The sequence below is a fragment of the Lutra lutra genome, chromosome 6 (genome assembly GCF_902655055.1).
Source record: "Lutra lutra chromosome 6, mLutLut1.2, whole genome shotgun sequence".
In the NCBI taxonomy this organism is placed as follows: Eukaryota; Metazoa; Chordata; class Mammalia; order Carnivora; family Mustelidae; genus Lutra; species Lutra lutra.
The window spans coordinates 21,235,933-21,261,104 of NC_062283.1; the positions used below are offsets into that span (position 1 = coordinate 21,235,933).

Genomic DNA, 25,172 nt, shown 5'->3' on the forward strand with positions numbered 1-25,172 from the left:
GCCATCTCATTTCTCTGTGAGTGTGTTACATGGACTGACAAGGGACTGACTGGGAAGCTCTTGGAACTCCTTAGTGATAGTTGCTTGCTAATAAGATGACCCAATTACCAAGCTTATTTTGAATATCACAACTATATAGGAAAGCTAAATCCTTACAGTATTCCTTAAGGCAGTATAACCTTCATAAAGCGTTACTATAACAGCATCCAGAGCCAGACAGCTGTGAGATGACCACAGGTAAGCTATAAATAGCAGCACCTCTCCTTTTCTATCCTTTTCACCTTTTATTTCTTCTCAGCATCTCAGCCTTGTAATGTTTTCCATCCTTTCTTGTCATTTCTCTTACTCTTCATCTCTGTCTCTTTCCGTTTGTCTCTTGCTCTCACTCTTGTTCTCTCTCTTGTACACACATACACATAGTCTTATGGGTGGATGTTTTGGTATTTACCCATTAGGGGAGTAATAAGGGTTATCCTGAGGAGCTGGGTACAGCAATTCGTGTGTGAGCCTTCAGGAAGCGCAGTGGGATGCTCTGAATGACTGGCTTATCTCTGGCTAATGTGAGCTTAACCACCTAGAGGCTCTTTTGCTGCACTGTTGAAGGTTCTTTGTGGGGTCTTGATGTGGCTTCTTTTATTTCCCTATTTCCTCTCCATTTCTGTTTAAGTGTCTTTATAATATCTCATGTCATACTAGTTCGGTGAATTTCTGATGCAGAAACCTCCTGTGTCTGGCACTGTGTGAGATGCCATGGAAGATTTAAGACACCATCCCTGTCCTTAAAGAGCTTACTGTGGTTGGGGTGAGAATTCCGCAATTAATAAACACAACCAGGTAGTATAAAATCAATTTCCTTACCAGAAATGTGTGAGAGAGGCGGGCAGACAGGAGGGACCTAGGCTAGAGGTAAAGGGTGAGATCTTGGGAAAAAGCAAGTAAGTTCTTGAGATGGATGTTAAGAAACTGGGAGTATCACAAAAGGGCAGGAAGTGTGTACCCTCTAGGCTGGGAGGAAGGCATTCTTGGAAGCCTAAGAGTGTATTTTCTGCTGATGTACACATATTTCTAATGAGAAAAGGAATCCTGAACTGAATCAGATCTCACAACTATATTTGGTTTGGGCACCACTGGTTCTTGAGGGTCCTGGAGTTTCATGGAGCTTGCTGTGCTATGGAGACCCATTCTGACAAGCCCATTAGGGATGCACTTACCTTATGGAGTCAGCCTCTGGTTATTGTTTGCTTAGTGAATGTTTTCACTAACTAGAATTCAGAGTTCTTCCACTGGGTCTTCTGCAGGGGTTTGTAGAGGTGAGCTGTGACATCTGGATTCTCCACACAGCAGAATCATTATCGCCACTAAACAATCCACTTCATCATGTCAGATTAAAACACGAGCCCTGAAAAACTATCTTTTGTCAAAGATCAGAATCTCATTAACATGATCGAATGCAATTAAGTCACCATTAGCTTTCAAGAGCAGTTTAAAAGGGGCTCAGTAAATGGTGGAGGTCTCTGTGCACATGAAGGCTCAAGAGACTTGGGTGATATCCGCATCCCTTTACTTTACCACCCGATATGCCTGTTGGGGGAGGAGAGAGAGTGATATCTACAATCCATATTTTCCTAATAATCTAAAGATGATCAAATTCTCATACTTCAAACTGAGAAACCAAGTACACTTTAAAAATAAAGGCTTCCAGAAAGGAATGTGTAGAATGATAATAAAATGGATTATAGTAGAAATAGATTTTCAATCTCATTCATTCATTCATGCATACTTTATGTTCACCAGCATATGATTACCACTGCTGGATCTATAGTCAGGTAGAGAGAGAGGCAGCTGCCTATATGATGCCATGAAAGGCATTCTAGCAACAGGATGTTGAATTTCTCCATTGTAGTTACTCATTTAAATTAATGCATAATATCTGAAGCTCCCTTAGAAAAATGAAAATGTTCTGTAAGGATGGATAATATTATCCAGCTGACCTGTTTGCAAATTTGCACAAATAGGCTCTGTAGAATGACTAGCTGACACTCTACAGAGAGCAATGTCCTAAGGAAACAAGTTATTCTGACAATAAATATTGAGAAAAAAGATGAAAAGCTTTGGAAGTCAGGTATGAAGAGATGCAGGAGAACAGGGTACCATAAGTTGAAAGTGTGTGGAATGAAAGAGATGGAGGGTTGAGCTTATATTCAAGGCAGAAACCAACCAGGAGCTGAAGGAGGAAGAGGAGAGCCCAGGAGTACTGCCCATCAAGCAGTTAGGATTGGCTGCTCTGAAAATATGCCTCTCTAAATGTTTTACTCTGTGTACTTGCTCATTGTTAAATGTGAAGCATTTCAAAGCTTGATGCTTTTCATAGAATCACAGAATCATAAATATTTGGGCACTGGAAAGTAGCATAGCCATCACTTTGCCCAACTAACTGTTTTACAGGTCTGGAAACTACCCATGACCAATAAAGTCTTCAAATGCATTCTTTTTGTTGTTGTTGTTTTGTTTTGTTTCGTTTTAATTTTTTTTATTTTCAGCATAACAGTATTCATTGTTTTTGTACCACACCCAGTGCTCCATGCAATCCGTGCCCTCTCTAGTACCCACCACCTGGTTCCCCCAACCTCCCACTCCCCGCCCCTTCAAAACCCTCAGATTGTTTTTCAGAGTCCATAGTCTCTCATGGTTCACCTCCCCTTCCAATTTCCCCCAACTCCCTTCTCCTCTCTAACTCCCCTTGTCCTCCATGCTATTTGTTATGCTCCACAAATAAGTGAAACCATATGATAATTGACTCTCTCTGCTTGATTTATTTCACTCAGCAATAAGAGACTTGGGTGGATGGTTCCAGTCCCACCCATGTTGCTACAAAAGTTGGGTATTCATCCTCTCTGATGGAGGCATAATACTCCATAGTGTATATGGACCATATCTTCCTTTTCCATTCGTCCATTGAAAATGCATTCTTGGGGCGCCTGGGTGGCTCAGTGGGTTAAGCCGCTGCCTTCGGCTCAGGTCATGATCCCAGGTCCTGGGTTCGAGCCCCACATCGGGCTTTCTGCTCAGCAGGGAGCCTGCTTCCTCCTCTCTCTCTCTGCCTGCCTCTCTGCTTACTTGTGATTTCTCTCTGTCAAATAAATAAATAAAATCTTTAAAAAAAAAAAAAGAAAATGCATTCTTGCACGAGTTCAACCCTAGGCCTGGTAGAGCAAAGTGGATCACAGCTAGAGTGGCCCTATAAAGCATCCTCTAAGCCAAGACACTTTTGAGAGGGGATGAGTGACTAAATAGATGAGAGGCTAAGAAAATAGGCATAATCTGGGGCTATCCTTGGCAAACCTTGGATATATGATTGCTAAATCAGAGCTGAGGCAAGAGGAAACTACTAGCAAATCAGAGGTATATAGAGAGGAAAAGAGAACAGTCTCATAATGTTAAAAAAAATGGAATAAGTATCCAAACAGGGCACAGAAAAACCATTTCAGATGGGGAAGATGTGATGAGCCAAGAGCATTTGATTGAATGTGGTGCCATGTTAACATGGCTTTGGAAGTGCAGACTTGGGATGGTGAGTTCCTCCAGCATAGATGAGGTCAAGCAGGGACATCCATTCAAGATGAGGCAGAGCAAAGGAAAGCAGACCCAGCAACAGGGAAGTGAACATATAGGCACAGAGCTGGAAGCAGGCCCCAGTGAGCTATCTGAGACATAGTGTGGGCTCCTTTGTACTTCCTCACTGCAGAAGCAAAGAGACCTGAGCTACTGATGGGGCTGAGGCAGAAGGCAGCCACTTTTGCCCCCCAGAAAATGAGAGCTAAACCTCTCTCTAATTCTCTTTTGGGGCTGTGCAAGATATTGCCACAGTCCTCTATAACCCCTCAGGGTTCTGAGAGGCCTTAGCTGCCTTGAGTTCTTTGGATGTTTAATCAGATAACCTGGGAGAGTACTAGGACTGGACAGGGAGAGTAACAGAGACTTGGAACAAATAGGGGAATAAACAGGCCAAAGTCCGTGAGTGTAGTTCAACAAGTGTGGAACCCCGGTCAGGTCTGCCATCATTCTCTCTGTGTGTGGTCTAGCTATAGGAGGAAGTTACAGTTATAATCTACCTTTTGCTTGTGAGGAAACAGAGGCAGTGGTCTTGCAAATGTATTGGGCAGTTCAGAAATCTTATGCTGGCACTACCTTTGCACCTGCCTTCCCTGGCAGCATTAGGTCACCAAACATCTCAACACTATACCCCATGAAATTAGCCTTTGGCAACATTCTAAAGGGACTGGTCCCAGCTAACAGCTAATGGCAAGATTCTACAATCCCATTCTTGTTAAAATTCAAATATTCAACTATCACCTCCATATTTATTTTTCATGGAAATAATTTAAATAAATACATTGCTGTAGTTGAGTTCCATTCATTGCGTACAATTTGGAGATGGGGATGGGTTCCTATCTTTGCTTCCCATTCAGTGAACCCTGTATCCTTCCAAGATCTTTCCAGATCCCAACTTCAGCATCAGCTCAGAAATGCTAGGACCAGCCAATATTCAGAATCTGAATTCTACTGATTCCTCTTTGAGGGAAGAGACTACGTATAAGAAACTTGGTTAAGGTATAGTCCTGGAAGGACAGCCCTAAGGCAGGCCCTTAGTGAGGGAGAGGGGATAGAGAAGAGAGATGAGACATTACTATTGGCTAAATATTTTTTTCCTTGTCCATCCACCAAACTCCTATATTGAAGCCCTAACCCCCAATGGGCTGGTCTTTGTTGCTGGAGCCTTTGGGAGATAATTAGGATTAGATGAGGTCACGAAGTTGGGGCCTGATGATGGGATTTATATCCTTTTAAGAAGAAGAAGACAGATCAGAGCCATGTCTCCCCACACCGTGTGAAGTATGATTTATATGACACCATAAACCTGGCCTTCTGGGTGCTCCATCATCCCTGTTTCGTTGATTTACTAAGTAACCATCCCCCTATTGATTTCTTCAGACTTGGACTCTGTTTGCATTATTATGCAACAGGCTGAGCCCTTCATTGACAGTTTGCTCCTCATCACCCAGTTTTGTATTCTCCTAGAGCTGATGCTTCTTGAGGGGAAAGGCTGTATTTTGCCTGTTGTTTAAAATAGGCTATTGCCTAGTGCGGGGAAGTCAAGAGGGTATCCCTTTGGTGCATACTTTTGCTGCCATCTGCAAGGTAAGAGGTGGGTTCTCACCAGGAACCAAATCTGCCTTGATCTTGGACTTTCCAGCCTCCAGAACAGTGAGAAATGAATGTCTGTTGTTTAAGCCAGCTGGCCTATGGTATTTTGGTACAGCAGTCCCAGCAGGCTGAGATAGACACCATAGAATGAGAATCTTTGGGGACTGATCCTTCTTACCATCCAGAGGCTAATGGAGTGTATGCATGTGGTATTGGCCCAGAGAGAAATACACATGCAGGAAATTTTGGGGGAAAGCACCTTGTCAGCGCGATGCTATCAAATCTTCCATTAAAGTTGTTATGCTTTCCATTTGGACTTATAAGAATGAATGCTTGTTCAAGTCCTGTTTCCTTGACTGAGAAAACACAAAGGCAATATGTCTTTCCCTTTCATCCCCTAACTGGCTCCCAAAAAGAGAAGCCATGTTTAATGTCCAGCATCTCAAAGTTGGTTTTGTTCACCGGAAAATTAGTGCACAGGATAGACAAGAGCCCTTAGTATTTGAAGCAATTAATTCCACAGAAAGAGACAAAAACAAAGTTTCTATGACTAAAATGATGGACATGAAGTAGTGGAGACAGCTAGTTTGGCATTTTCCATCAAACAACTTTTTTATTTGTGCAACATATTTCTAAGTGATAGAAAGTGACACACTGTCTCCATTACACTTCATTTCTGTCATTTCATTTTTTTCTAACTTTCATATTTGTGAAACAAATTGCTTTAAACATGTCAAAGACACTTGAGTGGAGTGTTAGCCAAATTTTAAAAATAAAGATGATTCATAAAGACAGCATTTGTGTTTATAACCACCGAGATAAAATTTCAAGAAAAAAAATCACAGTCCTGATTATTTAGGGCATAACTATAAGGTAATCATCTTCAGAAGTTAGAAAGAAATCTCTTTTTGCTCTCTGCTTCATTTCCCCTAGATTTATATGACACCATAAACCTGGCCTTCTGGGTGCTCCATCATCCCTATTTTGTTGATTTACTAAGTAACCATCCCCATATTGATTCCTTCAGACTTGGACTCTGTTTGCATTATTATGCAACAGGCTGAGCCCTTCATTGACAGTTTGCTCCTCATCACCCAGTTTTGTATTCTCCTAGAGCTGATGCTTCTTGAGGGGAAAGGCTGTATTTTGCCTGTTGTTTAAAATAGGCTATTGCCTAGTGCAGGGCAATCAAGAGGGTATCCCTTCGGCGCATACTTTTGAAGAATTGATATTGGAGTTCCAAAGAGAGAAAGATCCACGAGTATTGCTCTCCTTGGGAAACTGGAAGACCTACATCACTGATGATATTTAAAAAAAGAAGAAGAAGAAAGAAAGAAGAAGAACATGGGTAATTATACAAATAGCAGGTATACATGTTGTTCTGTTGCAAAAAAAAAATTAAGATTTTATTTATTTGAGAGAGAGAGAGCATGTGTACAAGCGGGGGAAGGGGCAGAGGGAAAGGGAGAAGCAGACTTTGCACTGAGCCTGGGGTTTAATTCCACTACCAGGAGATAAGGAAGTCAGACGCTTAACCAAATGAGCCATCCAGGCCCCCCACAAAAGTTTTTTCTTTTTTTAATTTTGGAACAAACTACACTAACAAGCGTACAAACAAATTAACAAGAATAGTACAAAATGGGGTGCCTGGGTGGCTCAGTCGTTAAGCCTCTGCCTTTGGCTCAGTCCTGGGATCAAGCCCCACATTGGGCTCCCTGCTCAGCAGGAAGCCTGCCTCTCCCTCTCCCATTCCCCCTGCTTGTGTTCCCTCTCTCACTGTGTCTCTCTCTCTCTCTGTCAAATAAATAAATAAATAAATATCTTAAAAAAAAGAATAGTACAAAACACTTTTTTTTTCAGAACTGTTAGAGAGTTGTCAATCTGTTGTCCCATGAGCAAAGACATTCTCTGATATAACCCTCAAAATCAGGAAATTAATATTGTGAAGTTATGATCATCTCATCTTCAGACTCCATTTGAGTGTCATTACTTACTTGTCTTGACTTTCATTACTTGACACCTATGAAGCACACAAAAGCTGTCAATTTTGTAGAATGACCCTCAATTTGGGTTTCTCTAATGTTTCCTCGTGATTGCAATCTGGTTATGTATCTCTGGCAGTAATACACAAAAGTGGTTGGCATTCTTTTCAGTGAATCCTATCTGGTTGCACATGATTTTTTACAGACCCCATTACTGATGATGTTAACTATGAGCACTTAAGGAAAGCAGTGTTACAGGTTGGTGTTTTAGTCTATTCGGGCTGCTCTACAGAATGCCGTAGACAGGGTGGCTTATAAAGAATAGACATTTCCTTCTCGCAGTGCTGGAGGGCTGAAAAGTCCAAAAAGCAAGGTGCCAATAGATTTAGTGTTTGATGAGACCCTACTTCCTGGTTCACAGACAGATGTCTTCTCTCTGTGTCCCGACATGGTGGAAAGGGTAAGGGAGCTCTCCAGGATATTTCTTATAGGGGCACTATTTCCATTCATGAGGGCTCCATCCTTGTAGACTGGTTGTCTTCCCAAGGCCCCCCTCCACATACCATCTTATTGAGGGTTAGATTTCAACATAGAGTTTGGGGGATGGGGATATCAGCATTCAGCGTATAACAGTTGGGTTCCACTGGAAGTAAACTTTGAAATTAGTAGGAAGGAAGTTGAATACAGAGTGCTCTTGGGAATACTTGGGCAGAAGGAGAGGACGAGCTGTGAGCAGTCCTAACAAAGGCCATACCTGATCTCATGGAGAGTTTTGGAGCTAGAACAGGTCTTCAGAGGCAGTTTTCTTCAGCTTAGGCAATTCCCAAAGAGAGCTGACCCGCCAAGAACTATTTTCTGGCATCACTCCCAGCAACTCCAGACAATGTGCATCTCAGAACCCAACCCAGTGATGTCTGTCAGGGGTTCCTACTGCAAAGTTCTTTTTCCCCCCTCCTTTGTAGTTAATAAGTATTTTATAAGAAAGTACCTTGAGACTATGAATTTATTTCATTCATCATCAAAACTTTTACTGATAGAATGATTGATTGATGCCTGTATGAATTCATGATTTCCTCTTTTAATTAAACAGGTTACTTAAAACTGTTACTATCATTAATTAATTTGATGTTCAAATTATCCTAGATTTTGCCAGTTGGAAGATCCTCCAACTGGCTTCCATATCCTTCCTTCCTTATTTTCTGGCACAACAGGATGTTTCAGGCTCATTCTTGTATTTTCCCACCCCAGTCCTAAAATCAACCATTTCTCTGAGGAGTTCTGCTTCCTTTTAATAAAAAGGTAATATTTAGAAGTCATGATCTGAATCCTGTGTGGGCTCACTGCTATTTTACCGCCTGTCAGTATTTCCCAATTGAATGTAGGTTTATCTCACTCATTGTTTTTGCTTCTATGATATATCTATGATGATCCTGACCCCTGACCTTCATAACATTTCTCATCCTTGAGGTTTCTTCTAATTTATACCCAAAGAGACTTGAATGAGTATGGTATATAGGACAGATAATAATATCACTCATAAACTGATACTTCATTCATGAAACTTCACAACATGACAACTGTGTGCTTTGTGTTTGTGTTAGCTTTCTATGACTGCTGTAACAAATGATTATAATCTTAGGGGCTTAAAACAATACAAATGTATTATTTTGACATTAAGCATAATGATAATGACTGATCAAGGTGTAATGATACTTTAACCAAGATCCTTATACCTAATCTTTTCCCTCAGGGAGGAATCAGTGAAATTCATATCCAGGCCTGGGGTCTGGGAAGGTCTTGGAAGGATACAGTGTCCACTGAATGGGAGGTGAAAACAGGAACCCATCCCTCTCTCCAAGTTGTGTGCCATGAATGGAATTCAACTATGACAATTTATTCATTTAAAATAGTAGGTTTGGGGCGCCTCGGTGGCTCAGTGGGTTAAGCCGCTGCCTTCAGCTCAGGTCATGATTTCAGGGTCCTGGGATCGAGCCCCGCATCGGGCTCTCTGCTCAGCGGGGAGCCTGCTCCCTCCTCTCTCTCTGACTGCCTCTCTGCCTGCTTGTGATCTCTCTCTATCAAATAAATAAATAAAATCTTTAAAATAAAATAAAATAAAATAGTAGGGAACTATTTCCATAAAGAGTGAATTTGGAGATGACAGGAAGTGTAACTAGTCTTATCAGATACTAAAATTTTATCAAAAGTGGATTTATTAGACTCTTGGTATTTACTGCTAGCTGAGACCAGTTCCCTTAGAATTAGTAGCCAAATGGCTGTTTTTATTAGGTATAGTGTGGAGTTGCTTGGTCTTCAGGAGCTGTTGGGGAGGCAGGCCCAGGGGAAGTCCCAAAGTGAGGATTCTTTGGCCCCTCAGCAGTATGAAACTTCAGAGCATATGCCCTGAGTTTGGGGTTAAACTTTGGAGTTCAAGAGTAGTGACAGATGTTTTTGACAAAATTCCCTCATTGTGCCAATTTCCAAAAGACGGGATTTGGGTGTCACTCAAGGAGGGCCAACTTGTATACCTTTAGTCTACAAATAAAGAGAAACTTGAAACTTACCTTTATTTTAAAAATTTTAGGCGAATCAGTGGGCAACAGGTTGCCAGAGAAAATGAGAGAAGACTGGAATATCTTGGGCCTTGGGGAGATGTGAAGAAGAACAATAGCCTTCTTCCACAGGCATCTCTAAGCAGGGCTTTACTGGTCTAACGTGGGATATCGTTCCTTTACATCCTTGTGTTTAAACAAGGTCTTCTTCATGGCCACTTATGTAGTTGATTATGTCATTGTCATGAAAATTAGGCTAGAGTACAGTTCTTTTTATGGTGCCTCTAAAGCATCATAAGCAGTGATTAGCTCATGAAGCAACTATGAACATCTGTAATAAGCAAATGAACACCCACACTTAGAGGTACGCAGGATGTAATAAAATGCAATGCATGTCATTCTTTGTGCCCATCCCTCAAGTTCTACTTTTGGTTATGTCTTTAATAAAGTTGTTCCTGCCTCCACCATTGAGTCACTGCTCTAGATCCCTTAGCGTCATGTGGCATTAGACTTCCGACTGGAATTACAATCTAAACTTGGTGTTTGAGTATAAACTCACTGAGTACAAGAAATATATCATCTACCTCTCATATACTACCTTTGTCAATTCCAGGTAAAGTGATAGGACTTTGCTTATAGTCAGCAATTGATAAATATCTGTTTACATAAATGTTTATTGAGTATGTATTGTTGATATCCACCTGCAGACTAATACCAAACAGACTGCATCTCATTGCCTAGAATATTTCTATGCTGATTTTTGCTCTGTCAGCAGTTGGTTTGATTTCTGGCAATGCAAACTCATTTAACACTTGCTTTCATGAATTGCATTTATATATTTGCATTCCAAAGACAGACAAATATTTTTGTTAGATTACCAATGATTTGTCCTTATTTCCATCCGCAATGGCATTAAATTATTAACAAGAATTGAATCTTTTAGTGACAATTTCATCAGAGGACGGCTTTGCTTGGAAGATATTCAGCTAAACTTTTGATCCTATCCTTGTTGGCTAATGACACTGTTTTTGAAGCCAGTTGCTATTATTTTAGCTAAATGAGTCTTTCTCATAAGACCCACAAGCCTCAGTCTGCTTACATGATGGATACAGCTCAAACAAATGGAGCTTTGGCTCCATACAATTACCATTTGCTGGGGAAATTCAGTTCTTGTAGGAGGGAATTTTTATGGCATGCTCCCTGAGGCTGATTGAGAAGATAAGGGAGGTATCTTTTATCAAAGATAAAAGCTGCTAGCCATCATACCTCCAGTCAGTGATCCCCACTTTTAATCCAAGTGTGTTTTCCTGCCCTCTCCAAACATGGCTTGGGTTTCCAGAGACCACTTTGAGGGTGGCAGAACCCCAGGAAAAGGTGGAATCATCCTTTATCCCTCCCTTGAAAGTGTTGCTAACAGTTGGAGTGAAAGGGGGGAAAAAAAAGACCCTGACATGCATTTTGGTTTATAATCATGAAATACATCAAAGTACAATAAACTAGTCATTGTGACATCAACATTTTAGCTCTCTCCTTGACATTGTTGAAATCTGGAGGATTTAAACTTCAATGAATTGGTAAAACAATAGACCCTCATTTAAATTCATGCTAGGGAAGGACTAAAACTTGCTCTAGAAACAATTATGATGTAGACAAACTTTGTACTCCAAATGGCCACATTTTTGTACCATCTTCCATGAGCAAGTTTCCCCATGTTTAATGTCCACTTGTCTTCCAGCTGTGAAACAAGCTTTAAGGAAAGTTATGGTAATCAGCTTTCATATCACAGAATAATGAATTTAAGCAAACTTCCCAGAGATATAAACATTTTATCACTATCTCTGATTTGTTCTCCATTGGAAGGATTTTTATTATCGAAAGGCAAAGTGGGAGTAATTTAGGATGCCAAGAGGTCTTCCTAGTCATCCAGATTGTTCTCCTATAGTCTTCACACAGCAGCCAACATGATTTTTAGGAATAACTTAAGACAGACAATGTGTCTTTTTTTTTTTTTAAAGATTTTATTTATTTATTTGACAGAGAGATCACAAGCAGGCAGAGAGGCAGGCAGAGAGAGAGGAGGAAGCAGGCTCCCCACTGAGCAGAGAGCCCGATGCGGGGCTCGATCCCAGGACTCCGAGATCATGACCTGAGCCGAAGGCAGCGGCTTAACCCACTGAGCCACCCAGGCGCCCCGACAATGTGTCTTTTCTAGTGATTTATTTTCTCCCTCAGAATAAATTCCAGAGTCCTGACAACAACCTACAAAGCCTTACTTGATGTCCTGACTGTCCCTTACCTCATCTCCTACTGCTCTTTCCAATATTCCTTCTGCTCTAAGGCACAGCAGTCTCCTCAAGCATACTAAGTATCACCTTCCTCAGGACCTTTTTACTTACTGCAGTGCTCTTCTCCAGATGTTTGCATGGGTTATTTCTTCTCTTCTTTTATATCTCTGCTCAAATATCACCTTACCAGAGAGCCCTACCTAGTCTCTCTCTCCAAATCAGCACCCTAACCCCATTATTTTCTGTCCCCTTAAGCTGCTTTATTTATTTTCATGGCATTTACTTCCACTGATATGTATATATTTATTTTTCTATTGTCTGTTTCTCCCCCACTAAACTATACACTCCATGATCCTATCTGTGTTGATGTCACTATATTCTCAGTACCTAGAGCAGTGCCTGGCATTTTTTTTATGTTTTTAAAATACTTTATTTATTTATTTGAGAGAAAGAGAGAACACAGGCAGGCAGAGGGGCAGAAGGGCAGAGGGAGAGGGAGAAGCGGGCTCCCTGGAGCCGAATGCTGGACTCCATCCCAGGACTCTGGGATCATGACCTGAGCCGAAGGCAGATGCTTTACTGACTGAGCTACCCAGGTGCTTGCAGTGCCTGGCATTTAAATGGTGCTTGGTAAATGTCTGTTGAATAAATCTTTGAACCATACCACCTTCTTCACTCCCCACGTGGTCATGCTCAGAAATAAAAATAAAATAGGTTTAATGAGTTTTATTTTCTGTTGTGACAATCAGACACCATATAATAATGAGAATTATAATATGTTCAGCTCATGCCATGCCCTTCACACATATTATTATTTAAACCTCATCCTTTATAAGGCCAGTTTACAGATGGAAAACAGACTGGGAAGCTGATTAGCTTTCCCAGTTATAAGTGCTAGACCAAACAGACCTGGGTTCAAATCGTTATTCTGCAATTGATAGCCAATTACATAAGTTCTCTGAGCCCCAGTTTTCCCAGATATTACGTGGTCATAACTGTAAGAGCTGATACAGAGTATTAGTACTATTTGATACACTACATGGTCAGGGTTCAGAGGGTACAACAGAAACTTCTCTAGGTTGTATAAGCAATGGAAGTGTAGTCAGAGGAATCGGTTACACTGCTGAGAGAACAACCAAGAAGCCAGAGTGAGGCAGCTCAAGAATTAGTAACAGCAGAAAATTGCTACCACACTGGGAGCTGGAGGCACATTGTGGAGGAGGAGGGCTTACCAGAATCCAGAAGTAATCCCCAAGGGCTGGAGCTATGGCAGGGACTATCCAGTTCCCAGTGGGAGTGGAGAGCCTTGAAGGAGTTTCAGCGTCTCCAGAAGCAGAGAGAGAAGGGAAGACAGACACTGGCATGTACCCCATCTGCCTCCAAAGGCTCTCATGGTTCAAACCTACCTAGAAGCCAGAGAACAAAGGAGCGTGGAATAAGATTTTCTGTAGAACCAGAATGAGGGTTCTACGGGGTATAGGCTTTGGGTCTGAGAGCAAACAACCAGGAGGCCAACAAGCACACTAAGCACAAAGAGTAGTTGGTTTTCCCTAGTTGACAACCTGGAACTCAAATACAGATTCTCTGACTTCTATTCCTCCCATTCCTGAGGAATTGGATCAGCAATATGAACAAATCTACAGTGTAGTGTTATGTTCTATAACCAACTTTATCTAAATCATAGAGATTTTATGTTCATGATTTTTTTTCTTAAAAACTAAAAATATTCTGTCTTCTCTCAAATGAGGCAACACATTCCTGTGGTTAAGGGGATTTCCAGAAAACTAGTTTCATTGAGTAAAGCTCCATGGCAGTTAACCACATCAGACCTGATTTCTGTAGCAGACCCCTTAGAAAGCAGCATGCTCAACAAAGCTTGCAACTTAATCATGATTCTTAGGACTTAAGAGGGTGATGTTTTACTTGTGACTGTATACATAACAACTAAAATGGCACCTGGAACCTAGTAGGCACTCAAAAGCTCATGGGTGAAGAATGAACATAACCTAGGGTTAGCTTGGTTCTACCCCTGTCACTCAGAACCAGCATCTCCCACCTGACCAAGCCTCTATTGCTTCTACCCTAACTGTCCACTTATCCTCCCTCTTTGGTCATTATCTGGAGCCAGTCATTTTCATTCTGAGGACACTGTCATGTCTCACCTGCGTACTTAGCAGCCCTCTGCCTGGTTTTCCTCCATGGCTGTCCCTTCCAAGCCATTCTCCAATCCCACCATCAAAGTCGTCTTTCCAAAGTCCAAATCTCATGTGGTCACTTAAAGCTTCTCAATGGCTCCTGCCCCATCTCCGGCACAGCCTAATACCTTTGCATAGCATCAAATGTCCCTTTGGCTCTTACTCTGCCCAAGCCACCTGCTTCTACTACCACAGGGGTTTCATTGTTCCTGTATGCCCCACACTTTCCTTATTCCCTCTGCTGGGAAGGCTTCTGCCACATTGTCCATCTTTAAAATAATATCCCAAAGCTACCTTCTCTGAGGACTCCTCTCTGCCATGCCCTGTACCTCATGGCTAATAACCCCAGCTACAGCCTGGTGTACTGTAGGCACATTTACAATGAGTATTGAATTGTTGCAGGAGCTCTAGAGTCTTATTTCATAGATGAAGAAATTCTTATATCTCAATGCCATTGAGGTTATCTCTGATTTTTTTTCCTCAAATCCTTTTCTTCCTCTCTATGTTGTTGGAAGCACCCTACGCCAGGCTCTCGTCTCCTCATGTACAAATTATTACCTTGCTTGGCCGTGGAAGGTGTGTACTTCTTACTGTTGATGGTGCATCAAGAGGTAGCTTTATTATTATTATTATTATTATTATTATTTTTAGTCACTCAAGGAGCCTAGCACAGTGCTGGTTATTTCACAAAATTTCATCTTACTCTGAAAAAGATTTTAAAAGACGTAGGATGGGGCACTGGGTGGCTCAGAGGGTTAAGATTCTGCCTTCGGCTCAGGTCATGGTCTCAGGATCCTGGGATCGAGCCCCCCATTGGGCTCTCTGCTCAGCAGGGAGCCTGCTTCCCCCTCTCTCTGCCTGCCTCTCTGCCTACTTGTGATCACTCTCTCTGTGTCAAATAAATAAATAAAATATTTTTAAAAATTAAAGACATAGGAAAGATTGAAAGAAAAGTGAAATAAAATTGAGATAGAAAAGATGCTTAAAGAAAGTCTATCTTCAATTTACCAAATATTTTTTGAGCACCTACTGTGTTCCAACCATCTTGCATGCCACTGGGTATGCAATGTTAAACACAAATCAGTCTCTGTCCTCTACAAGCTTCCCTTTCCTTCCTCAGTTTGCTGGAGCCACAGAAGAAACATTGCCAGGAAGCTTTCTTCCCTTAGGAAACATCTGAAAATATATGTATAAACTCTCCCACTGGCAAAATACGAAACAGGGCAGATTCCTGAGGTCCTCAATGAAATGATTTGCCTTTGACCATTTGCGTTTCTCTCCTCTTAGTTGTTACCACCCAAGATTCCTTTCATTTAATTGTTTCTTTTTTGATGGTGGTATTTCGTTTTTATAGTTGGTAACCTGATGTTTCTGAAGATAATGCAGGGACTTATCACATCCTGGTTGCTATCCACTGCTGTTCGATCTCAAGGCTGTTAAAACCAGGTTTCCTTCCCTATACAAGGCTACATACTCCTTTTTCCAGCTCTGCCACATGCACCATGTTGCCACAACAACACTTTCAGGGCCCGTTTGGAAACTGATTCATTATTTTGAGCGTGAAAGGTGCGTCTTGGGAAAAATAAATGAATCAAATGGAAAAATGAGTTAACATCATGAAATTTACCTTCCCAGCTGGAGACATGATATATTCATGTGTTCCCTAGAGATGATCCTCTTTTCAGAATTCAGTATTAAAGAAAGTCTGCAATTAGGTGGAGTCAGAGCTCAACTTAAAACATATTTATATGTGAATGGAAATCACCCCTTTGAAGAAAAGGTTTCAAACTAGAAATTTTCATTTCTTGTGAAAGATGCTTGGAATTGACAACTGGCTTGCTACAGGCATCTCGTTCCAGATCTTCTAAAGTCTCTGTGATACTCTTAATCGGACTTGACATCTGCAAAAAGCACGATTCAGTCCCATTGACATTTATTGTGCACCTGTTTGGTGCATGGCATTTTGACAGCATTCTATGGGGCTATAAAGACAAGTAAGATAATATCTTTGTTTTGTTTAATAAGAAAAATAGATATGTAAGTGAATAAGAAAGAACAGTTTTGTTTGGGCTTTTCGGGTGATTGTTACTAAGTCTAGCATAGATGGAGCACAACTTTGGTCACTTCATTTGTAGGTGATGTTGCCAAGAAATGAGAGAAGTAGAGGTGTTCTGAGGTATAAACTTCTTCATTTCAGAGCACCAAGGCAAAGTGACTGGCAGACATGTCTTCTGCAGTTACGGGTACTTACTCCTCCTCCTTGCTGAGTATGATCTTCTGGGTTTTAGGTATGAGCAAAGTGAAGTCAAAAAAATTCTATTTAGCAACAATATTCAACCATACTGACCATACTATATGCTGGTTGGTGTTCTTTTTGGACTATTGGGGGAACCTAATTAGTACAAGGACATTATATTTACTTGTTCCCTTTTTTGACATTGTCTTTTCAATAAAAAAAAAAAATATTCCAGGCAATCAACTCACAAGAATGAATTTTTAAAATACAACATGTTCCTCTGTAGAGTTTTGCCTAGACAGCACTTTTCATGAAGAGGGTTCTCTGGTCTGTGCAATGAATCATTGAGAGCTAAGTTTCCCCAGGGACACAGAGGGAGAATATGACTTGGAGGTGGATTTCTCTTGTCTGTCATGTGAATGAGACAAATATGTTAAGCCATGTAAAAAGCTCAGCCTCAACAAGCCAATATTAGTAAAAAATCAAATCTTAAGGAACTAAATATGTTCACCCACTTCCTCCTGGGATGGGGGTGTTAAGGTAGGTGCAGTTCTCGGTATTTACCCATGTACGTGTAAGGAGAGAATGAGGTTAAAGAAGACACAAGGGTGTTCGAATGTAGGCATAGGGTCCAAGTGAATTTTACCTTACAAACAGTTTTTCCGTGGCCTCAAAACTAATTTACAAATGAAAACAAGCACTTAAACTAAGAGCATGTGTTCATTTCTAGATCAGGTGGGAAAATGGCACCAATTTTAGATAAGTGTGAAGGAATGCAATCGGTAATTATATTTTTTTCAGGGTTGGTAGTCCAATTTCAAAGACTACATTATTAAAGACAAAGTAAGAATCCTTTCTGAGACATTATATTTTCTACTTCTATTTTTCTTGATCAGATTTTTTAACACAAAAGTCACAATTTGGGGGGGAGCAATTATCAGGGCATTCCACACTTTCAGCAAATATGTGTATGGTGATCACCACCTGTGTAAGGCTGAGGTTCACATCCAGATTTAGCCAAGGATAGTTGATGGGCAGTCATAGATGTTGATGGATGGGTGTTCCAGAGTGCAGCCTGCTCGTGGTCTCTTATACATGCTACCTCCTGGGGGTGAGAAGGGCTATTTAACGAAATGAAATACTACTCTGTCATAACTCCCTCACTCACAACTCAATCATAGAAAATTCTTCCCCAGAGCTGTCATTGAAATCATTACATTCAGAATTAAACATGGTGTACAGAGCAGCCGACAAGACCCTGCGGTACTATTGACATGTCAGGTCTCCCATTAATAATCAGCTTTTCCATACAGTGAATATGAAAACATCTGTGAATTTGGGTTCTTGCTCCTGCCTTTGGAATGAATGTACTACCTGTTCCTGATTTGTTTCCACACGCTGGTCTGCTGCTGTGTGTCCTGTACATATCAGCTGTCCTGCTTCCCCTTCTTCCCTTCTCCATTCAGTCACTGACAGGGCTTTAGAACCCTTCCCACCTCAAATCCACCATAGCCCCAACTCCTCTTTGCAACCTCCCCCTGCAGGTTTTCTTTCTCACTACTGGTTATTAAGCCCTTGCATCCATGCTTCTGTCTCTTGCCCCTCCTATCCACCAAGGCATGTCCCCCCACTCTTCTTTGGACTCCTAACCCTTCAGATGTTCCAGCCTTATTCTTCTCTATTCTTCATCTTTATTTTTAGATAAACAGTTTATTTTAGAATACTTTCAGTTTAGGGGCACCCGGGTGGCTCTGTCGGTGGAGCATCCAACTCTTGACTTTGGCTCACATTGTTGACCACAGGGTCATGAGATGGAGCCCCATGTTGGGCTCTGTGCTCAGCAAGAGTCTGCTTGAGATTCTCTCTTTCTCTCTCTTTCTCTGTTCCTCACCCTGCTCATATTCTCCTTCTCCTAAAAAAAAAAAAAAAAAAAAAAAAAAAAAAGAATGCTCTTCGGTTTAAAGAAAAATTATAAGGATAGTACAGGATAGTACAGAGAGTTCTTATCAACCCTGCATCTAAGGGTGCTTGGGTGGCACAGTCGGTTAAGCATTGGACTCTTGGTTTGTGCTCATGTCATGATCTCTGTGTTCTGGGACTGAGTCCAGCTTTTGGCTCTATACTCAGCAGGGTGTCTCCTTGAGGGTTCTCTCTTTCTCTTCCTCTGCCCCTCCCCCCACTTATGTGTGCACACAGGTTCTCTAAAATAAATAAATAAATTTAAAAAAATAAATAAATAAACCCTGCATATAGTTTGTCCCAGTATTAACATTATACACTAATATGGTATATTTGTCATAATTAACTAACAACATAGATACATTATTATTATTATTATTATTTTGTAATGCCTTTAGTATCCTCCCCTTAGCTCCATGTAAGCAACATGATCCAGAGAAAGGAGAACAGGTGTCACAGTACAGAGAACTTGGTCCAAGACCTGTCTCTAACCTCTGCCTAGTTATATAGATGCCCTTCATGTGACAACCTCAAGGGGCCTCAGTTTCCCATCTGCAAAAATTCCTTCGTAGGAAAAGACCCCAGAAATAAACCTTTATTCCTGTCACTTTATTTCCATCTCTAGCTATAGGAGCTGCCTTGGCAACTCTAAACACCTTGTGCAGTAATAAAATTGAACATTTTAGCTATGTCTAGTGAAATTCATAAAAAAAAAATTACAACCACTTCCTATGTCTTCAACACCATTTAATACTGTGAGGAATTTAACTAGGAGGTGTTAAGGAAACCAAATGCTAACCTAATAGTAGTTCAGATGCTTGTTATTAGTTTAGTGACATATTTCTCTTTAGAAGAGAAAACTAGGTGATAATATTTTCTTCTTAGGTCCCAGTCTTAGATGCTGAGTCTCCATAATAAATCACCCCTTAAATAAATAAAATGTAAAATTCTCTAAGGCACAGGTTGGCAACCATTTACTGTAAGGGCCAGATAGCAAATATTTTAGGCATTGCAGACCATATGGTCCCTGTCACGGCTACTTTACCCTGCTGTTGTAGCACAATCATACTTGAATGGATGAGAATGTGCCAGTGAGACTTTATTTACACAAACAGCCAGTAAGCTACCTTTGGCCTGTAGATCATCACTTGCTGACTTCTGATTAAGGCATGAATGAATGAAAATGACAGTCACCATAACTGATTCAGAAAATCCCAAGTTATGAGTGAGGGACAAGTTTCAGGAGATTCTTACATGGTGATTCTGAAATTATTAAGGCTTTTTGGTTAATAATGAATGATATCATGTTTTTTACTGAGTGTGCATTCTCTTAGTTCAGCATATTTGACTCAGGAATGAACTGGCCCTTGAAGTAGATTTGGATTCTTTAAGTTGAATGCCAATGAACCCATCCTGGCTTCCTAAACTTGGTGCAGAAAAAGGATCACTTAGAGGAATCAGAAAGCTTGAGACAGTGCAGGAAATATTTTAACAATAACTGCCATTTATTGACCCGCCCTCTCCATCACCAACTATGATCCGTAGTATCCCACTTTACAGAAAAAGTGGGAGAGGACAAGTACCATGATCACATAGTCAGGGTCTGAGCCAGCTGAATTACTCTCCCCATGGCCACACGTCCCTCCACAGAAGTAACCAGCTTTCACTGGGACACTCACATTTCTTCTGATTTAGAACCAGACCTTGTAGGGCAGGAGCGGGTAGGGTATCACCTCTTCTTCCTTCTGGCTTTACTTGCCAGTAGCTGTTACATTTAAACACAAACAATAAATGTTTCCTGAGTTACCCTCTACCATGCACCAAGTGTAAAGCTTTTAGTATGTTATAAAATCTATTTTCCTTCCATTTCTGGAACTGCAGAGACAAGGAAATGAAAGCTCAATCAATTAAGCAATTTGTGCAAAGTTACACCTATAGTGAATTGTGGAGTCAGAATTTGGACATAGTTCTCACCAACTCCAAAGCCTTTTCCACACATCCAACTACCACAGAGCTTAGTGGTTAAACTGCCAGGCTTTCCAGCTAGACTGATTGCATTTGGATCTCAACCTCACTGCTTAACTAGTTGCATCACCTTGGACAAATTGCTTAATGACCACATGTTGTTAGTTCCTTGATTTGTCAAATTTAGGGTGATGATAATAATTTCCTTCTCACAGTTTAATAGAAGGAATAAAGCAGTGACAGGCACATAGTACACAGAACAAGCATTGGCTTTTTCCACAGACTACAAGCTCTATGAGGACAGGAGTCTGTTTTGTTCACTGTTGTATTCCTAGTACTTAGAATAATGTCTAGCACATAGTAGACAATATTGTTGCATGAATGAAAAATGTTCAAACTAGTCTTTAGATTAAGTTCTGACTGTGTTCAACACCAGAAGGAATGAACATGGCTCTCCTTTTTCGTTCCTTTCTATGGTATACCATGAATTTAACAGGTAAAATTTAATGTGAGTCTTTGAAATAATTTCAGGTGTAATAATGGAAACTAGTGATTGTCTTCATTATTTCAATGTTCCTAACAAAAGGGGATGTTAGTGCAAAGTAGAAGCTGGGGCTCATCGCTCACACATAGCTTCAGAGATACCCTCCACCTTCATAGCTGCTCCTGAAGGAGCACTATTGTGTAATGCCTTTTAAAACTCCTTTTATCTTTAAAAAAAAAAATTGAATCTGTCCTTATAGCATAGATTTTATCCCTGAACATTTGTTTTTACTAAGCTTGTATTATATTTAATACTGTGTCTTCTAAATCCAAGCCAGTATTTAGTGGCAACAGCTACCAGGAGCCCCTGTAATGAATGAATTATGGTCACATTTAGCTAGTGAGATTGTGTTTGATGTGTACACTTCAGTACTGATGGGGGGCTCCAGAGAGCAACAATACCTCCAGAGAAAAGGGCAGCCTTATCTCCTAGTTTGAACAAGCACAAAGAGGAACATGCACAGGAAATATGGAGGCGCCTTTGAACAAACAGCTCTTGCAGGATTTATGTGCAGCATTCACAGAGGCTAAGCTCCAGGTATTTCCAAAATCACCACCTAGACAATGTTGCACCTTGGCAGCAAACCATTTTTAAGGCTTTATTGGATTTATCATATTCATCCTGAGTGGTGATTAACTGATACCCCTACCACATAACAAAGCACTGGGGTTCTACTCTTTCTCCCCAACTTACACTGTGTAAGTTATTGTTTTCATTAAGATTAAGCATCTCACAAAATTACACAGCAGTTAACTTATGCAACCACCTCCTTAGAATGCTCTACCTTTGAAAATGTGCCTACCAAAGAATCCTTTAAGACCTCATAGCATAGGGCACCTCCGTGACTCAGTCATTAAGTGTCTGCCTTCACCTCAGGTCATGATCTCAGGGTCCTGGGATTGAGCCCCACATTTAACTCTCTGATCAGCGGGGAGCCTGCTTCTCCCTTTCCCTCTGTCTGCTCCTAGTGCTTGCTTGTTCTTTCTCTCTCTCAAATAAATAAATAAATAAATAAAATCTTAAAAGACCTTATAACACATACTATGTAATTGGAGCCCCAAATGAAGCATTTTTTTTGTTAGTTTTAATGCAGAATCCTCTATATGTTTTCTATAAAATAATTAAAGTAAATAAGTTTTTCTTTTAAAGTTTTGTCTGCCTGTAGTCAAAATAATTTGTAGACTTATTAGCCTGATTTATATTTTTCTTCCAGTCAATTAGAATTAAATATGTAACACATTTTGGAAAACTTTATAAATGAAAGTGCTGTTCCATTTTAAAATATCTATATATTTGATTATCCTGTATGCTAAACTATAAATTAAACTGTAAGCTGAAAAGTTAAAGAATGCTGTGAGGTTGAAGGGCACCTACATGGCTTAGTCGGTTGAGTTCGAATCTTAATTTTAACTCAGGTAGTGATCTCAGGGTCCTGGGATTAAGCCCCAGGTCATGCTCCCTGCTTAGCAGGAAGTCTGCCTGGGATTTTCTGTTTCCCTCTCCCTCCACCCCTCCCACCCCTCCTGCTCTCATGCTCTCCCTCTAATAAATAAACAAATCTTAAAAAAAAAAAAAGAATGCTGTGAAGTTGACCTGATAGATGATAGATAGATAGAGAGATAGATAGAAAGATAGATATCTCCATATATATATGGAGAGAGAGAGAGAGAGATACTGTGAAGACTATTTTTCAGGAAACCATTGGTAAAATTTAGTTTTGAGGTTAACACTATGAATTAAGAATTTGGTCTAAATGACTGCGTTAAAGACAAATAAAATGTTTCCTGAGAAAACTTATACATAAAGTGTGCTAAGCCTGGAAATATGGTAAAATTCCCTGTTACTTAATTTTTTATTGAAATAACAGCTAAAATTTGTTATGCATGAAAAATTATAGGCAAAGCATCTTACATGGGTTATTTTACTTCCTCCTCAGGTAATATTATTATCGTCATTTACTGATGAAGAAAAAGAGAAGGTAATAGGGATTTGTGGAGGTCAAGTGATTTGCTAGAGTTGCCAGCATAGGGGAGGAGCAGAGCCCAAGATTCAAATCTAGAGAACTTGCCTCTGGAACCTGAATTCTTGCCCAGGACATAAAGCTAAATCCCTGATAAGACTGCCAATAAACACATGTTTCAGTTGAATATGAAGAAGGTCAAATATACAACCTATAAATATAATCCTATTATAGGTAATATAACAAATCGTATTCAGAATAAGCAAAAACACATTTGCCTATCCCACTAAAAAAGCAATTCTAACTTTTAGAAAGCAGAATTTCAGGGAATGATAACTTCACAGTACCCTAGAAGCTCGTTTTGTTTTGTATCCCAGATTATGATTTCTACATCTTATCTGAATTCATTAACTAACGAATGACTATTCCTGTAAGTATTGTTATTCTTTTTTTTTAATCTAGACATGACAAATCTGAGCTTCAAAGAAGAAAATCAACTAATGTTGCGTAGCAACACAGTAGCAGAAATGAAATTCAAACCCAAGTCTTATAATTTCAAGTCCAATTAATTATTTTAATCTTCAGCTACAAGATGACAGAGTGAGAACAAAAATGGTTTGTGAAATAGACTCAACACTTCTTTCTTCTCAAAGGTCGCTACCCTCAGGAGAACAAGGGAACCTACATTCCAGTTCCTATCGTCCCGGAGCTGCAGAGAGGCAAGTGGGGGGCCAAAGTTGTCATGAGAGAGGACAGGTCTGTCCGGCTGTCCATCCAGTCTTCTCCAGAGTGTATTGTGGGGAAGTTCCGCATGTATGTTGCTGTCTGGACCCCCTATGGCATACTTCGTACCAGCCGAAACCCAGAAACAGACACCTACATTCTCTTCAATCCTTGGTGTGAAGGTAAGGAGCAAGCATTTTTCTCATTTAAAAAAAAAAAAAAATTGCTCATATTTTTCCAAAGAATCTCTTTTTGGAGAGTTAGCAGAATTATTGTAGAAGATATGTCTCTTTTCTACATACACTGTTTCCCATGGTTGAAAGACAGGGGAAAAAAATGAAATTTGTCCTTAATGCATATGAGGACAAAGCCTGTGCATGTGAAATTAATACTGGTAAACATTTATTCCAGGAAATAATCGAAGAATGCCTGAAGTTGCACAATTAGTTAATTGTGGAGCTGGGTGTTGATGGTGTCACTTCTGTGTATGTTATTACTCTGTAAACAAAATGGGCTTTCAAGACTGTTAGGTTCTATAATCTGGCTTCAGAAAAATAGGATAAAGTTGATCCTATCCATAGTAAAACAAACTTCTCTATCTCCCTAATTCAAGAACAGAAAGCCTGAATGTTGGAAGAATCCCATAAATTTGTGTATATGCCAAGTGGGTATAAATTTCATAAACCATAACTCAGGATGTACAAATATGTAACTTTAATATAATACAACTTAATCTCTACTGCTATTCTGATTCTCCCTTTCTGTCTTATAGAAGCTTAATCTACTTATATTCAAATAAAATAGGTCAAGTCCTAGGATTTCTCTCAATTCAGTTTAAAAACTTAGTCACGCACAGTACTTTTCCCCCATCCCCATGTCTGCCCTTCTTTATCTGCCCACTGCTTCCATACTTGGAACGGAGCTGATTTTCAGTTCCAGAAGCAGAAGCAAACATTGCAGCTGCATTAATGGGAGAGGGTGTACTTTTGGATCTTAAAAAATAAGGTAATGAAACTTATTAAAAGCTGACACAGGATGGGAGATGTCTCACATCATCTTACTTCCTGTGTATTGCTCTCCACTATCTTCCAAAATGAGTCTGTATTTTTTTTTTTTTTGCTGATTTTGAATGACCATTGCTTGTGAGAATGGCATTTGAATCAGGGTTGAGCTGCACTTACCTATTGATAATAAGTGAACAACAACATTGTTTACTCATATATAATATAAACCTGGATCCTACTGACCTTTACTTTGAATTATCAGTTCCAGTAGTGTTGGCAGATGGCACTTAGCTAATCCTATACTCCCCACTCTCCACCCCATCATCTTGTACCTGATAATCCTATCTCTGAGACAGATGTCCAAGGCTGATGGTAATAGGAGATGTTAATGGGGCCATGTGCTGTTCAAAGGTGCCCTCCTGTGTACAATAATCTTGTCAACCAGATATAAAGCATTCTGTGACTGAGGGAATGTGGTGCTACTTACAGAGGTGGGAAAGACTAAAGGGAATGAAGGTGTAGAGACACACTATGATTTTTAAAATGTTAAGTTGGAGTTAAC

The 25,172-nt window shown here is 40.2% G+C and overlaps 1 protein-coding gene across 2 annotated transcripts in view; it reads left to right on the forward strand.

The window, feature by feature from the left end:
• F13A1 (coagulation factor XIII A chain) overlaps positions 1-25,172 on the forward strand; it is a 165,934-nt gene that overhangs the window by 25,777 nt on the left and 114,985 nt on the right. For both annotated transcript variants that reach the window (XM_047734490.1, XM_047734489.1), the window contains exon 4: positions 23,537-23,788. In XM_047734490.1, the coding sequence (XP_047590446.1) occupies positions 23,537-23,788 (252 nt within the window). The remainder of the gene's footprint in view (positions 1-23,536; positions 23,789-25,172) is intronic.